This window comes from Fundulus heteroclitus, chromosome 11, assembly GCF_011125445.2.
Source record: "Fundulus heteroclitus isolate FHET01 chromosome 11, MU-UCD_Fhet_4.1, whole genome shotgun sequence".
Classification (NCBI taxonomy): Eukaryota; Metazoa; Chordata; class Actinopteri; order Cyprinodontiformes; family Fundulidae; genus Fundulus; species Fundulus heteroclitus.
In genome coordinates, this window is record NC_046371.1 from 1,518,913 (window position 1) to 1,536,472 (window position 17,560).

General features: G+C 41.7%; 1 protein-coding gene across 4 annotated transcripts in view; it reads left to right on the forward strand.

Moving 5' to 3' along the window:
* The window catches only part of gria4b (glutamate receptor, ionotropic, AMPA 4b), a 146,424-nt gene that overhangs the window by 68,647 nt on the left and 60,217 nt on the right, over positions 1–17,560 (forward strand). For all 4 annotated transcript variants that reach the window (XM_036142710.1, XM_036142709.1, XM_036142707.1 and 1 more), the window contains exons 4-6: positions 6,773–6,957; positions 11,858–11,911; positions 12,147–12,305. In XM_036142710.1, coding sequence (XP_035998603.1) covers positions 6,773–6,957; positions 11,858–11,911; positions 12,147–12,305 — 398 coding nt within the window. The remainder of the gene's footprint in view (positions 1–6,772; positions 6,958–11,857; positions 11,912–12,146; positions 12,306–17,560) is intronic.

A 17,560-nucleotide genomic window follows, 5' to 3' on the forward strand; every position in this document is an offset into this window, starting at 1 on the left:
AAAGCAAAGAAAGCAGCTGAAATCCATCCGCATTCAGAAAGTACTCCTGACCCCCATCAATGTTAAGTAATACCACCTGATTTAGCCGCAACAATGGCCTATAGAAAGGTGTCTGACACCAACGTCATCACACAAGCAGCAAAAGGCTCTCTGTAGACCTTCACAGAGCATCATGATGCTCTTTCTATGTCTCTGCTCTGTCTTCTCTAACATAGAAAGTACTCCTGGGTCAATGTGAGCTTCTGTGCTTTCTGTGTCTCTGCTCTGTCTTCTCTAACATAGAAAGTACTCCTGGGTCAATGTGAGCTTCTGAGCTTTCTGTGTCTCTGCTCTGTCTTCTCTAACATAGAAAGTACTCCTGGGTCAATGTGAGCTTCTGTGCTTTCTGTGTCTCTGCTCTGTCTTCTCTAACATAGAAAGTACTCCTGGGTCAATGTGAGCTTCTGAGCTTTCTGTGTCTCTGCTCTGTCTTCTCTAACATAGAAAGTACTCCTGGGTCAATGTGAGCTTCTGTGCTTTCTGTGTCTCTGCTCTGTCTTCTCTAAGCCCCAGTGGGTGGAGGCAGATGAGCGTTCACACTGAGCCTGGTTCTGGTTCTGCTGGAGGTTCTCCTCCCTGTTAAAGGGGAGTTTTCCTCTCCACTGTCGCTTCATGCATGCTCAGTATGAGGGATTGCTGCAAAGCCATCAACAATGCAGACGACTGTCCACTGTGGCTCTACGCTCTTTCAGGAGGAGTGAATGCTGCTTGGAGAGACTTGATGCAACCTGCTGGGTTTCCTTAGAGAGGAAACTTTGAATCATCCTGAATGATAAACTGAACTGGACCTTATTTTCTAATAAGTAGGATCAAACAGGAATGTGCGTAATTGACTTTGAATCTGCTTACATGATTTGATTGAATTAACTTTTTACATATAAGAGACTGAATTAAAGTCAATTAAATTGAATTTGAGGATAAAGGAGGAGGATTAGGGGAAACAGAACAACATGTTCTCCCTCCCCACATGTTGCAGCTGTCTCCATCTAGTGTCTAGAGTCCGGCTCGGCTCTGCACAGCATGCACTAGCGTCAGTGGGCCAGCACCCACCCACGGCTGCTTCTTTGAGGCTGATGCTGATTACAGCTGGCTGCTGTTTCTCATACAGCCTCCAGGCTACACATTTATCAGCTGGTAATCAGCTGGCCCTTTGCACGCTTTGCTTCCCTCAGCCGCCACTGCTGGAACTTCCTGTCCGAGCTCTTTATACGCCATGTGGCACGATGGGACATGATGCCTTATCACAGCGTTGCACACAGAGCCGGTAACTGCTGCTGATGTGTGAGGTGCTGCTGCAAATCCTGCACCTGTTGGGAGGGAGCCTTTTAGTCAGCCACTGCAGGTGTGATTGTGGTCATCGGATCTGAACAAACCGCCAAGAGTTTGTTTGGCATTGTACCGAGACCAGATCCTCTAAACGGTCATGGTACAATGGTTTTGGTCCGAACCCTGGTGGGATTGCCTTGTTTACAGCTACACAAATGAGCCGCAGTAAGGCGGAAACAGACCATGGTTACTTTTAAACAAGATACGCTTTGGGTTCAGAGGTCACAGACGACTGTGACTTTGTGAAAAACACAAATTGATCCTTCATGTTGAGCTTTAAATGTATGAACACAGCATCGGTCATTTAATGATGATTTCACGTTAAGTTCGGGGATTTAAAATATTACTGCATGCTTTAAAAAATGTGATGGTGTGTTCTCATATCAGCTGAAATAAACCCACATACTCCAATAATAAATGCACTTTCTACTGACATGGACAGTGTAATGATTTCAATTTAGCAGTGAACCTGACTGCTAATGCAATTTCACTCAGAGGCACTAAAGCAGCTTTAGTTGCACAGTTTTGCATGTTGATTAATCAGCGATCTAAATAAGAATGATTCAGGTTTAGTTCGACACTTAGACTGCAGGTAATGAGCGTGGAGCCACAAGCAAAATGTGATAACGCTGAGAGAGAAAAGCCGTGATTGTTTGTTTGTGCAGGTAGTGAAACCTTTATTCTTTAGAGCACCAAGGACAATTTCTGATGTTAAAGTATTTCAGTGGAGCGTGTGGCTCAAGTGGCTCACGTCTTTGTGTGTTTCGCAGGTGAGGTGGGAAAGCAGTAGGCGAGCAGTCATCAAACCAGGAAAATTATTTCCATTTTTTTCTTTCTTTTTTCATCAGATGAAACTGATCTACAATAGAATACACAGCAGAACTATGACTTAAAACAGAAAATGGGTCCAAATCTGATGGATGGATGGATGGATGGATGGATGGATGGATGGATGGATGGATGGATGGATGGATGGATGGATGGATGGATGGATGGATGGATGGATGGATGGAAAATAATGTCTTAAATTACAAATACAGGGGACGTATTGAAAGGGACTGTTGGTGTGTGTTAGCATGCTAGCTAACATTAGCCTCAGCATGCTAACAAACTGTAGCAATTATGCTCTCTTAGCCGTTCATGCTGTTGAACTGTAAAACAGTCTGTTTCTTTGTTCATTTAAATCTCATATTTAGCATATTTAAAATTTTTGGTCGATCTTGAATTGAAACACACAGGAAGCAGCAGCGTTTCAATCTTGAGCTCATTGCTGATCTTTTCTCCATCTGACTTGTTTTTGAGCTTTTTGGGGTGTTGGAAGCTTGGCTGCAAATATTCCTTCATTTTTTCTGCTTAGAACCAACCACCTTTTCTATTGTATGCTGTTAAAATGTGGAAAAAAAAGACCATTAAACTGGGGTAATCATTTTGTGTACACATTTCAAATTGGCTGATTTGTTTCATCTATGTCTCTGTAAAAGCATTAAGATCACATCCTAAACAGGATGATGTGTTTAATTGTTTTCTGTTTTGTTCTGGAAACTCTGCAGATAAGCAGCACACCCATGTCTCCATTTATTTACTGACAAACATCTGGCCAAATACCTCTTACAAACCCAATGCTTTAAATCTTAAATATTCTATAAATAAAAATAAATTGGCTCTAAAATTTCCAACAGCTAGTAAAGCAGCCTAAAACTGCTGGAGATGATGTCAAAAGTCATACTTTTAATTTAAATGTTAACAAACTTCATTTATTAGTTGGCTACATTGCTACAGTGAGTTAAAAATACACTCTAAAAATTTTTGTTGTTTTTACTGAAAACCTTTTCCAGCTGTGGATACCAGAATTCTCCAGGAAATGTAAAAGCAGGGTTACAGAACTACCTCTACATTTTACATGATTAAACTATGGACTGAGTGTTATCTTTACATTTTTAAATTTATATTTCACAGCTATTTTGTTAGGATATTTTTGTGGCACTACTGGCCTTTTTTGTTGAAGGTAGGCTGACAGGAAGGGGAAGACATGCGGCAAAAGACCCCAGGCTGGAATTGACCCTGGGTCAGGCAAGCCTAGGACTGAGGCCTCCGTACGTGGAGCGCCTGTCCTACCTCTGCACCCGTGCACCCTAATAATTAGGGTAATTAATTAGGTTCACTGGTGCAGAGGTAGGACAGGCGTCCCATGTAAGAGAGAAGGAGAAGTAACAGTTATTGTTAATTCGCCTTCTCTCTTATCCCCCCTTCCTGTCAGCCTACCTTCGACAAAAACGGCCAGTAGTGCCACAAAAATCCTAAAAATATAATAATAATAATAATAATAATAATAATAATAATAATAATAATAATAATAATAATAATAATATTAGCAGCTGTTATACATTTAAAGATAACAAGCAGTCCACAGTTTTATCATGCAACATTTACAGGTGGTTCTGTAAACTGGTTTACATTTTTATTGTATTTTTTACTGAAATATTCTGGTAACCAGAGCTGCCAAACAAAAGCTAAAAACAGAACATATTATTGATTGTAATCCTAATATTGAGCAAACACAAATGCCTGGCCATCATTACCTATAAACATGGAAAATCAATTGTTGGAAGTCCTTTAAATAAAGATTCAGAGGAGCCCTTGTACAAAATGTGAAGCCTGATTTCTGCAAGCAACTCCACCGATGGACTAAATCACCTTTAAACTCTGATTGTTTTCTAAACATACCTTTTTTTTATGCTTTTACATTTAGTGAAATCTTACAGTTGCCATAAATAATAAAATACTCTGTTTGAAAAAGTTCCAAAAATCCCTCAGTGAAACTTAGAATTAGTTTTTCTTGTTTTCCGCACAGAACCTCATTTATCTTCCCTTTCAACTGGAAACAGTTTGGTCCCATTTGGGGGTTTTGGGCTTAAAAAAGCCAAAATGCTATGAACTGTCTTCTCTCCGTAGGGATAGCCGGGGATATTCTGACGTGTGTGTGTGTGTGTGTCCCTCTTGGCACCAACAACCCTCTAATGGTGAGCGCCGGGCCGAGGAGGGAATAGAGGAGGTGTAGAGGGAGCCAGGTTGCCAGAGCACAGGTTAAACCACTAATTGGGAGCAAAGGGAGACGGGTTGCCAGATTGTGATGGCCACCAGGAGGGGCCGTTTAAGGCGGACATCTGTTCCTGCTGGAGAACAGCCGCCCTCACAGCTCCCTGTGGCTTCCTCTCTGACACACATCTTCCTGGTACACAAACCTGACAGCCAAGAGGCCCTCAACCCTTCCCAGAGTCTGGCTTTGCCTCCAACTCGGGGGGTCTTTCCCCCCAGATGGACCAGAATCCCGGATCCGGCTGGAAGCAGATGAGAGGCGTGTGCTTTTAGATGGGAAGGAGCTCATTGCTCGATGAGTCTGGTGCCAACAAAAAATCTGTTTGGTATTCAATCCAGCAATTCTAAACATTGGGCAGTATGTTTCATCTCTTTACATGTGCCGTACTCCAGGCTGTTTGCTTTGGTTTGAACATATGGAGAAGCTAAGCAGTAAAACGCTACATCCACAGAGCTGAAACTGTAAAGAGACAAATAATAGGGGCTGTTCTCTGCATATGGAGCATTATTTTAACCAAACAAACTGCAGTTAAGCCTCTAAAACGTGAGGATTTAAAAGTGTGCTGAGGTGTTTTATGAAGCTCAGTTTTCAAATCCTTGCATATGTGTTTAGATACAGAACATTTAAAATATGAATTCAACAACGAAATGAAAATCCAAGCTGACATTATTATTGCTTTTTGTTCTATGCAATATCCTGCTTGTTGTTCGGCAGCATAAAAAGGCACCATTAGAAGGCATAAACGCTCTGAAATATTAAAATTTTACTTTTAAAAATGTTTTATGGAGCAGAAAATGTATTCAGAGTATTCTGGGGCCTTAAATACACACACACACACAGTTTATTGCTAAATACTTGATGAAAAATTGTCTGCAGTTGAAATCCAGACTTTCCTGAAGATCTTTGCTGCCGAAGTTTCTCCAATCAAGGCTTCTGACACCATCGGTGCTGTCTGTCTGTCCCTGTGTCAGGACACACGTCCTTACTGACGCTTCACTCATCATTAACTTTTAACATGAGCTGTGGACTTCAGGCTCAAACATCCGGCTCCAGAGCGTTGAAGCCCGGCCGCCCTGACGTGTTCTGTTGGGTTTCTGTTCAGTTGCATTGTGGGCAACAGCTCTATGGTCTTCAAGAGGCATAAAAAGACTAACATTGTATTTAAGTAGAGTCCAGGATTGGAAAATTATTAGCAGAGTAAAATTTAGTTTGGCAAAATATTTAGACTTCCAGACTTTGTTCCTCATTCTGTTTACATGATTCAGTTCAATTCAATTTTATTTATATAGCTTCAATTCATCTCAAGACTCTTTCCAAAGTCAGACTCCATCAGATCCTCCAGGTTGGTGAGAAAGTTTCCTCTCTAAGGAAACCCAGCAGGTTGCATCAAGTCTCTCCAAGCAGCATTCACTCCTCCTGAAAGAGCGTAGAGCCACAGTGGACAGTCGTCTGCATTGTTGATGGCTTTGCAGCAATCCCTCATACTGAGCATGCATGAAGCGACAGTGGAGAGGAAAACTCCCCTTTAACAGGGAGGAGAACCTCCAGCAGAACCAGAACCAGGCTCAGTGTGAACGCTCATCTGCCTCCACCCACTGGGGCTTAGAGAAGACAGAGCAGAGACACAGAAAGCTCAGAAGCTCACATTGACCCAGGAGTACTTTCTATGTTAGAGAAGACAGAGCAGAGACACAGAAAGCTCAGAAGCTCACATTGACCCAGGAGTACTTTCTATGGTAGAGAAGACAGAGCAGAGACACAGAAAGCACAGAAGCTCACATTGACCCAGGAGTACTTTCTATGTTAGATGGTAATAGTGGATGATCTGCCTCCACTGATGATGTCACAGCTAACAGAACACCAGACCAGGTGTACCTTCTATGAAGAGAGAAATGATAGAGAACAAGAAGTTAAAAGCTGAAATGACAACAAACAATGCAGATTGGAGAGCAGTAGGAGAACTCAGCAGAGAGAGAGAAATAGACCCTGATGTCCTCCAGCAGCCTACGCCTATAGCAGCATAACTATAGAGGTAGCTCAGGGTAACATGAGCCACTCTGACTAGAAGCTTTGTCAAAATGAAGAGCTCCTCCAACCAGACCAATTCAGCCATCTTTTATCATTATTGAAGCTTTTTCCTGTATAAAAATATACGACAATATGATCTTTCACCTTATGTGTCAAACATTGAAGTATATTTTGTCATAATCTAAGATGATCTAACATCAGACATGTTTTTGCAATATTCTAAATATCTACACTACAATAAACTAAACGTGAATCTTCTTCTTCTCTGTCTGACGCCATCAGGATACGCCATCCTGCAGGCCATCATGGAGAAAGCCGGACAGAACAACTGGCAGGTCAGCGCCATCTGTGTGGAAAACTTCAACGACGCCAACTATCGCCGGCTGCTGGAGGACCTGGGCCGGCGGCAGGAGAAGAAGTTTGTCATCGACCTGGAGGCCGAGAGGCTGCAGAACATGTTGGAACAGGTGAGGTAGCCGTGATGTCGGCATTTACCTGTTTGCTCTGAATGACCGCGAGCGTCAGAGTCTGCAGTTTATTTAAAATGTTACTTTTCAGGCCAAGTCCTATTTTAGAAGGAGGAAATTGTTTTTGATTTTTTTCAGGATGAATAAAAATTGTTCTGCAGGCCTTAATCTGTACCAAACCACAGAGATAGCTCAGGGTCGCAGAAGTTTCTCTAACTATTGAATTGCTTTATTTTCCCAAGTGGGGGAAATTACGTTTCATCAAGAGAAAGACAAACATGGGTAGACAGGTTCACTGAGGCCTGCTGGCATTTATAGGCGCTGCCTTTTCACAGAATATAGAAAAGAGTACATTAGATGGTCGAGGGGTAGAGGAATGCGTTTCTCACACTGTCTCTTATCAGTAGACAGTAGGAGAATACAGACAAAAACCTTCAGCATAAAAAAGCAACATAAGCACAACATTATTAGTATAACGCACACATCACAGAGGGGGTGTATTTTTCCCTATGTTCATGTGGATGTGTGCGTCAGTGTAGGCCCATGTAGCCCCCAGTGCTCCAATGACCGCCTTCACCTGCCAGGCTCTCCCCACCTCTTCCCCGGGCCCTTGGTATTCCTCCTCTTTCTCACGCTCCTTTTTCCTGACGTTCCCGTCGTTTGGGATGGCCACATCGATCCCAGCGGCTGAGCTCTGCTGCTTATTAATGATCACAATGTCCGGTTGGTTGGCCCTCACCACTTCGTATCTGGCAGTCCCCCAGGATCTTAGCTCGGTTATTTTCCACCACCAGGGAGGTGATTCCCACGCTGACCTTTGAGTCTCCAGTTCATATTCTGCTCAGATGGTTCTGCAAGCATTGAAACGTTGTAAGCGGCGCTGACAGATCAATGCCTTCAAAGAGCTGTTTACCTCACAGTCGTTTGGCGCTTGGAGCATGCTATGTCTGGTAATTAGAAAAGTTTGAACCTGGAAAAGGTCTGTTTCCATCTCCAGCTGTGGTAGCTGGCATCAGAACACTCAGAATGTGCTCCTCCCTCCTCCTCCTCCTCCTCCTCTCCTGCTCATCCCTTCATCCCTCCATCTTTCTGCAGAGGGAAAGGTGCTTCTGGAGTTTCTCAGAGACTCTCTACTCTGTCATCTGTCAGTTTACTCATTTATTGAGATTCACAGCACTTTACTCAGTTAGATCTGCTATGATAATGATAACTTTTGTTTAGATCTGATTTGTGCAAGGCGGGGGGGGGGGGGGAATCTACTTTTTATTGCTTTCAAATTTTACAGGAAATGTTTCTAATCCACAACTTGGATTTGAATTCAGATTTGGGCCTCATTGGTTGTGTATCACAACTGGATCAGTTCAGAATTAATGACCACATTACAAAATAGCATACGGTATCCATCCATCGTCTAAACCTGCAGAGTTGTGGGGGGGATGGTGCAGATCTTTGTGCAGCTATACAAAAACGGACATATTTGTTGTTCCTACAGACATAAATTGTCCCATTAAAAAAGATCATGGAAATGCCGCTTATGATCAAATTTATCTTAAAGCTTCAGCGTAAGAGTTTCCATCTAGAGGTCCACTAAATGAATTACAAGTTACCTCTTTGTTAAACACGTATAACTACTACAGAAGCTGCTGAGTATCATAAATGTGACAATGTCAGCATGTCCTCCATGTATTAGCTAGGATGACTGCAGTTATAGGATGACTGTTGCATTTTGTTTTCAGGGATTCTGGTTATATCATTTTAATTTTAGGAGGTGTTGGGCTGAGGTGGAGACAATATTCAGTTCAGTGATGGTTGCTGGGTAAAAACTGTCCCTGAGTCTGGCGGTGCGTGTCTTTAGAGGCCTGTACCGTCTGCCAGAGGGTAGAAGGGTGAGCAGATGGTGAAAGCGGGGTTACAAAGTCTTTGACAATGTTGCAGGTTCTATTCCAACACCAATATGGATAAATATGCTTCAGAGGAGGTAAAGGAAAGCTAGCCTGAGCAGATTTAACCCAAACCAAAACAGTAACACAGGTTGTGTTCAGACACTTTCTATCGCTGCTCCGTTAAAGGACTCCCACAGGTGGACCTTCATTAGTTTTTTTAAGGAGGAAAAGTCACTAATGGGCTTTTTTATGCCTGTATCTGAGTTTACTTGTCATTTAAGGTCTTCCATGATCTTAATCCCCAGGAACTTAAATAAAATAGTAACACTAAACGAATAAGTGATCGTTTAAATGGTTAGAATCCCAAAATAACAATTGGTGCTTTAAAGGTTAAAATGAAATCAGAATATAACTTATTTACAAGAGATTTCTCTAGGCTGATTTTGTGTTGTTTAAACGCTGAGGTTTTCCATCTTTAAGTAAGAAAGATGGAAAGCTATGCGCTGTTTGCTCCTTACTTAGAAACATATTCTCAAATCCTCATTGTTCAAAAAAAATGTATTACGTCACTGTCTTTATCTGTGACTCTCCTGAATGCTAAAAAAATATGTAACTCTTGTTCATTGCATATTTGTCAGTTTTTTTTGCCTTCATTATGTGTAATGTGAACTGTGATGTGATTCTGATTCTTATTGTAAATTATTTTAACAAACAACTGAAAAACAACCTACTGCAATTCATCAATGTATATAATTATAACAAAATATAGACCATCTTGATATAAACAATATTGTCTCATCTTATATAAATCTCAATATTTTTAAAAACTCGATATATTGCCCAGCCCTAATCAGTAGGTTATTCATCAGAAGATCTAAAATTTTATGTTGCAAAAGGTTTTGTTGAAAACTCAAAGACAAGGTTGATATTCTAGATTGAACTTTGCCTTTTTCCTCCAGTAAAATCGGACAAAATTGTTCTTCTGCTGTATCCTGCTTTTTAATTTAAAGAAAACTCTGAATTTATATTAATTTCTAAAACAAAACTCATTTAATTAACCACAAAACACTTTGTAAGAGGAAATCTCTCACTAACATGTGTCCATAATAATACTTATAAGCCCTAAAGCTGCACAACATATCGAAGGTTTTTCGTCTTTGCAATATCAACGCATTCAATAAGAATACGAAGAAGAAGTGCCTAGACTGCATTAAATGTTAGCTAACTATTTAGGTACCATGCATTCAGGTGACCGTTGCTGTCTAATGCAGCATAAACACTGCATAAAGGATCTAAAAGTAAGTAAAATTTGATTTAATTTGTTTGTTTTTCCTTGGTTTGAGCAGCTAAATAAGACTATTCGGCAATGGAATGAGTGTTTTTACCGCTAAAAATAGATCATTAGATATCCTGCACTTGAAATAAGATGATTGAGAGGAACTGTTCTTATTTTAAGCGCAATCGTCTTATTCGATTGGCAAATAGTGTTATTTAGCTGCTTAAATCAAGGAAAAATACACTAATATCAAGAATATTTTACTTACGTTTAGTTTCATTTTTGCAGTGAACATGTTTTCCAACAGCAAGATGCAGCAAGGGGGTGAAGTCACTTAAGATAATAACAATAGTTTTCAATAAATCCTAGTTGAGATGGATAAACCTGAATGAGCTACTGCCCATCTGGGCTCTGTGTTTGTTAGCAAAGCAGGAAGGAAGTATCCGTCTTTAATTATTTGTTTATTGTACCTCATAACCTCATCGCATCTCATGTTTTCCTGATATCCTGCTGCCCAACTAAGCTCTCATTGCTTTGAACTTTGGTTTTCATCCGTGTCACTTGAAAATTACAAACGCTCAGCTAACATGTAGAATATGCAGTAAGTGTGCAAATGAGGTCCTGAAAGGCTCATCCTTCAGTTTTCATCTGCTCCGTGAGGCAGCAGCGTTCCTAATCTGATTAATGAGGAAACTGGTGAGAAAATGCAGTCAGTGAGTCACAGAGGGATGCGGGCCAAGCTTCCGGCTGCTCGTTAATGTGGAGTCAGAGGTTCAGAAAGCTATCAGTGACGCAGCCTGTGACAGAACAGGAAACGCATCATTACTACTGTCTGACGGACTAAAACAAGCAGCAGCCACACGGACACAGACTGTTTCTGTCAGGTGTGACTGAGCTGCTGCCGGATGGAGATCAGGACTGTTGTAGCATTTAGAAACCCCCGGCAGATTTAAAATGTTAAATATGATTCCCCTCTATCAAACCGGCCAACCTTTTATTTACTTAATGTAAGCAGAACCATGCAGATGCCTCTATTTGACCCTTTTCTGACTTCTTCAGCAGCTTCTTTGTTGATTTTATAGAACAAAGACTAATTTAAAATCTTATTCTCTAATCCATGGTGGGTTGTTTTGTGTGAACATCTTCCAGGTAATATTTTACAGTAGTCCCACATGTGAGCTTTGGCAGAGTAGAGCTGCTCTTCTGCATGGAAATGAGTCTACTGAGATGATCTAAGACTCTGCTGGCCACCTCTCGTTAGAGGTTTTATGGTCATTTCCCGCTTGGAGGAAGGAGCTAACACGGGAGACCCCATGATTCACCCACAAACCAGCCTGGGAACACCTGGGGGTCCTCTGGATTGAGCCGGAGAGCGTTACTGGTGATGTCTGGAGATGTTAGTCCATAACCCGATCTCGAATGAGCAGAAGAAGATGGGTGAATAGATTGTTAGATCAATATTGTTAAAAGTTACAGCTTGATTATCGATACAGCATTTCCAGAATGGATGATTAGGTTTAATCTGAAGTGAAGCTGAAATTTATAAATTGTAATTTTCATAACTTTTTTGCTGATTTCTCAGCCGACCTTTTTAATCACCCTGTTTGGGTCCCGTATCACCCTCCAACGGACCCTCACATGTCCGCACACTTTCTCTCCGCCGTCACGAGCACCACTTGATGTAATTAGCATGTGATACGCTGTAATCCACTCAGATTATCTCTGCTTTGGCTTTCTGCAGATTGTCAGTGTTGGGAAACATGTGAAGGGATACCACTACATCATGGCCAATCTGGTGAGAGACATCTTTCTTCACTAAATCTCTCTTTCATGGTTTTAGTCTTCTATCTGTATCCTTATGTGCAGTGGATGCAAGCGGTTGTTCGCTGGTGGTTAATGTCTTACAATGTAATAGCATCATGTCATCTGTAGATTATGTAATTATCAGCCGTCTCTGCTTCGTTGACCTTCCTGTAAGATGCTCAGCTGCCGCTGGGAGTTTAAATCCTTCCCCCTCGTTTCCCTTTAAGGGTTTTAAAGACATCAACCTGGAGCGCTTCATGCACGGAGGGGCCAACGTGACGGGGTTCCAGCTGGTGGACTTCAGCAACCCCATGGTCATCAAACTGATGCAGCGCTGGAACAAACTGGATCAGAGGGAATACCCCGGCTCCGACGCGCCACCAAAGGTACGGATTAAACACAAACCTGTCCGGAGTCCTTCCTGTGCTGCACCTCAGGCAGTCTGACTATAAACATGTTAGCAACCTGGGCTTTCAAAGAGCATTATTCTATTTAACTTTCAATTACTGAAAAGTCTTTGTTCAGAGAGCTGAACTGAGATGCTGTGAATCAGCAAACGTTTGCTGGGTCACATACAGACGCAGTCAGAGGCTTCCATCTTCATCCGCCAGGAGCATTAATGTCTCATCAGTTTTAACCGTTTATTCATTTAGAGAAATAGTTGGGCAACAAACAGCTATGGTGGCTTTCAAAAGCAAGAACAGTTTTGAGTTAATTAGGGATTTGCTATAATACAATCAGGGTCTAATTTATACAAACATGCACTACTAGTAGATATCAGCAAGGTTCTGGTGTCATTCTGATGTTTGGCCACTTTGCTTGGTTTCAGGTTGCTTGTTCTGCTGGAATAGATCCGACTTTTCAGGCCAGTTCATCCACTTTCACTAGGGTTGAGGTCTTCACTCACAATAATCTCAGCCTGCTTTCTTTATTTTGAATCAATGTCCAAGTTTCAGCTAGAGATGGTTTTAAACACCCGAGTGTGTAGCCCTTGCAAACATGGGTAAAGGTCCCTCTCCTCTGAAGTTTTTCTTATATAATATTGCAAATATGTGGCTGCAAGCATGTTGTTTTATGCACTGTTGGGTGCATAAAACGACATGCTTGTGGCCATTTTTTTTGCTTTTATTTCACCACAGTCCAGCAGCTACCATTGGCTCCTATTTAACCCATAGCTTCTACTTTCCCATCCAAGTAGGCACAACTGTTTGTAGTAGATGTAGCTGACCTGATGTTTTCATCTGTCCGACCCAAACCGTCACCTGCAAAGACTGGAGTGAAGCTAGCGTTCCGAGCAAAATGACTCACAGAGGAAGGTTTGATGGTCAGACAAAATAAAGATGGAGCTGTTTGGCCTCAGTGACACAAAGTATGTTTGGAGGAGTCAAGGGGAGACTTTTGAACCTTTGAACGTTGTCCCAGATGTCAAGGCTGGTGATGCTGGGTCAGAGGTGGCCACGCAGCATCCAGAGCCAGATAAAATAAAAATCCAGCAGCGTCTCAAAGAGGAGCTCAACAACATTTCCACACAAACCTCAATGCTTTTTGGCACTTTCACATCAGACTTTCTTATTCCTTCCAATCCAACTTTATTTATGAAGCCCTGTAAACACACAGAGACCAATGTGCTGTAGAAAAACAAAAATATAAACATCATTTTAATCTAGTCAACTGATTTGGATTTGATTAGAGCACAAGAGAGAGATGAGAGATTTCCTTTTTATTTCCAGGTATAAAACCAGCCATTTTTTAACAGATTAGCGTTGTAGTTTAATAAGGCTGCAGCTCTTTGTTGCTCTTTGTACAGTCAGCATTAAACTAGACATGAAGTTGAATAAGAAGAGGAAGTTCTCTCATTTGGCTCTTCTAATGTGGAAATGTTTTGTCCTCTCTACTCTTAGGGTTAGAAAAACACATTAAGATGCAGAAATGTGTTATTAAAGTTAAAATGCAAAATCTTTAGTTTCATAATCTGATTTTCATGCCAAAGTTTGATATTCCTGTGTAAAAATAAGAGGAACTGGCTGTTTGGGAGAAACATGGAGCTAGAGCACATAAGAAGTCAGAGCGGGGAGCAAACACAGATAGGAAGCGGCATCACCATCAGCCGTCCATGTCTCATCCGCTGCTGTTAGATGCAGCGATGTGACAGTCTGACCCACTTTGAATCCTTTTCAGCCACACAGATGTCAAATGGCACTAGGGCAAGGAGGCATCACGCCATGGTGGTTTGCAAACCTCCTCCCTGGAGCAAATCTGTGTGTCCAGCAAAGATTTCTATTTTGAACGCAGAAGCAGCAGAGTGGAAGTGCTGTATGTGTGCGACTGCATGCATGCGTGCATGTGTGTCTGATGGATTGGGCCGGGTGAAATTAAAAGTTTACACCACAGTGTGATATCATATAACGTAGTGTGTATGTGTGTGTGTGTTTATCCTCTCTACATTTCTTGATAAATTGCTCTCTCTCCTGGAAATCCACTCAGCCTAAATTACTCTGCTCCCCACCAAGTCGTCCACAGCCTGCATGACCGTCAGCCTGACTCTCTGCTAATAAATGAACACCACAGTGGGTTAGGCCTTCCTCTGCCATGTTTACTCACTTAACAAAATAAAAACACTGCAATGCTTCGTGTTTAAAAGTTCCACTTATCGGCGGGTAGTGAGTTAATGGGACGCCGTGCTGCAGCGAGGATCTCAGAAACATTCCCACTCTGGCCAGGAAAGATCAGGAAAATCTTTGGATTTCCAGAGTTTTCTCCGTCCATCAGTCCATCTGTTCTAAAACAAGGACGTTGGACCCCTGAGGGACAGTCAGTTGCTTTTAATTTAAGTCGACTCCTCTTTGGTTCAGCAGTAGTTTAACACGAAGAACGTGACACTTTTAGTCTTGACTCCAGCTACAGTCCACACCTTGAATATCCCCCAAGACTCTTCAGAGGGCTTCACAATCATCTGAAACCTGCAGTTATTCCTGCTGTGCGCTCGCTTTACTCCAGCGCAGTTTTTCCTTCCACTAAACTTTCCATTAATGAGAGGAACTGAATTTTGAATTCCATTAACTGTTGAAAGGCTAGACCTGCTGTGTATAAAGCAGAGACGCCTTGAACTGAACTGTTTGGTTTGTTTAAATGAATCAGATCCTTCGTTCTGAAGCCAGTTTTAATTGATCAATTAGGTTGATTTATGGAGTTGCATTGCAGAAGAAATTATGAGACATGCTGGTGTAGGCTGTCGGTCATAAAAGTCTTTAAGTCTAGTATTCTACTGCTGTAGCACTCAGGAAATTATGAGACAGTAGCAGGAAGGTAATGCTGCCCCAGAGATGGATGTTGTTGCTTTTTGAATCACTGCTGAAATATTAGCAGGAGGCCGGGACGCGGTGTGTGAACCCACAGTCAGGAATCGCTCTGTTCATAAGATCTGGTCTGGGATTAATAACGGCTGGTTTTACCGTCTCTGTCTCTGCAGGGTCCTTCAAAGCTGGACACGACCAACAAAAGTTCTGACTCTGACATTTTATAATGACTCCTCTCTCTTTAATCTGGTGAAGGTGTCTCAGCAAATTAGATTCAGCAAAGTTTCTGAATGTTAAAATATTACATCAAACCAATGAAAACTGATATTTAATGCAAAAATGTTACGGGGAGTAAGCCACATCCGCTACAAGGAATATATGGGTCATTGTCAGGAGGACGATGAGAAAAGACCAGAATCAGCATGCTGATGGAATAATCACTAAAAGTTACTTTTTTCCTCTAAAGTTTACATATTTATACCTAATATCTGTCAGCTGTTATCACTTGAAACCAAAGTCAGTTCCTTGATTGTGTTGTTTGCTTCTGATTGAAGCAACCTGGACTTTCTGAACACCTCAGCAGAACCACCATGCTACACTGATGCAGCAATTTATGCCCGGACCCGGTAAAGGAACCCAGACCCGGTACTGACCGCAGATGGCGTACAGAACCCAGACCTACTGTTCACTAGGAACACAATTCTGGATTAAAATCCTCTTTTATTGGTCTGATGTGAGGTTTTGAGAGACTTTGGGTTTACATCAGCTGGTAGTGAAGATAAGCAGGTGTTATGACCCTCGCGGGTTAGGTGATGGTTCTCATTGTTGTTTGGGTTCTCATTATTTCCTGTATTTATATTATTTCCCATATTTAGTGTTTATCGTTATTTATTATGTTGTATTGGTTCATCAGTTTGTGCTTCAGGTTCTAGTTTTTTTTCCTGGAGTTCTTCTCCACTCATGTTAATTAGTCTCCTCCTCTCAGCTTCTCTGCCTCTGCTGCAACTCATTTACCCTGATTAGCTCATCCCAATCTTCCCAATATTTAAATTCTTCTTCTTTCTGTTACCTGTTGGATTCTTCCTCTACCCTGTCTGCTTCCAGTCGTTTACTCTGGTCCTCCATTGCTCTGTCCATCTTCCATGTCTTGATCTCCGTGTGCTAAACCTGTCAGTTTCATTTTTAGTTGATTAAATCCTTCTGCCACTTATAAACTCCTACCCGCACCTTTCATCCTGCCAACCAAAGCTGACTCCAGGATTAACAGAAACAAACAGCTGAAATATGTCCCTCAATGTGGAGTAAATGTACATATAGTTTATGTACATAGTTTCACTTTTTAAATTGAATTCCTGAAATAAACTCTTTATGATTTCCTGAACTTATGGAGCAGACTTGACCTTTAATTAAAGCAGATAAATTGTTGTTAAACTCCTTGAAATCTGAGTTTGTTAAATGTCGAGGTCCAGTCACAGGACCAATCGGGTTGTTCTTTTCTGATTATAATTATACTTCATGATCACATAATTATAACCAGTGAACATCAGGTCTGAAAGTCCTGGAGAAACAGAATCTGAAACCTTTTTCTAGACTGATGGATGCAATGAGCTTGAATTTCTTCTGCCTGGGGCATAATGTGCTGATCATTTTAATAGTTTAGCCTACTTCGTGTTGCCCGATGGTTTCTATTTAAACAATTTCTTAATAATAAAGGTCTGGCCATCATCAGGCCTGGATGTGACATGATACTGAACTCTGGTTTTCCAAAAAATTTGTTTAATGATTACTTTTTATTTGCCTTCACAAATGAAAACCTTCGTTTTTAAAACTGCTTTTGATTTTCACTGTGGGTTTTTTTTTTGTTGTTGTTTGATATTAAAATCTATTTGATCTCAAAAACCAGAAGCAGAAACAGAAGACGGTTTCTGGTGTTCACTTCACTTGTCAGGGGTCATAATGTTGTGCCTGACTGTGGTGTGCCGAAGCGAACAGAAACATTTTAAATCGTATTCATGTATGTTTGTATGCGCTGGATGAAGACGTGATGGATGAAGACGTGCTGGAGGCAGATGTCTGGCTGTGATTGGCTGGATGGGGAGCGGCAGCAGGGGGCGGGGTCCAGCGCTATAAAAGCCATGATGTCGCGGAGAGCAGCAGGCTAATGAATAGGATTCACCCCCGGCTGCAGGCAAGGCCGATAAACTCCTGTTAGCCGGGATAATTAATGCCAGGCTGCTTCCCGGCTGGACAAACCCACCCCCCAAAATCAGGCCGTGTTTTCTCCATCCACTCAATTAGTTCTCTGAGGTTACTTTCAGAAAACTTATGGCTCTTGAGGGGGAGCG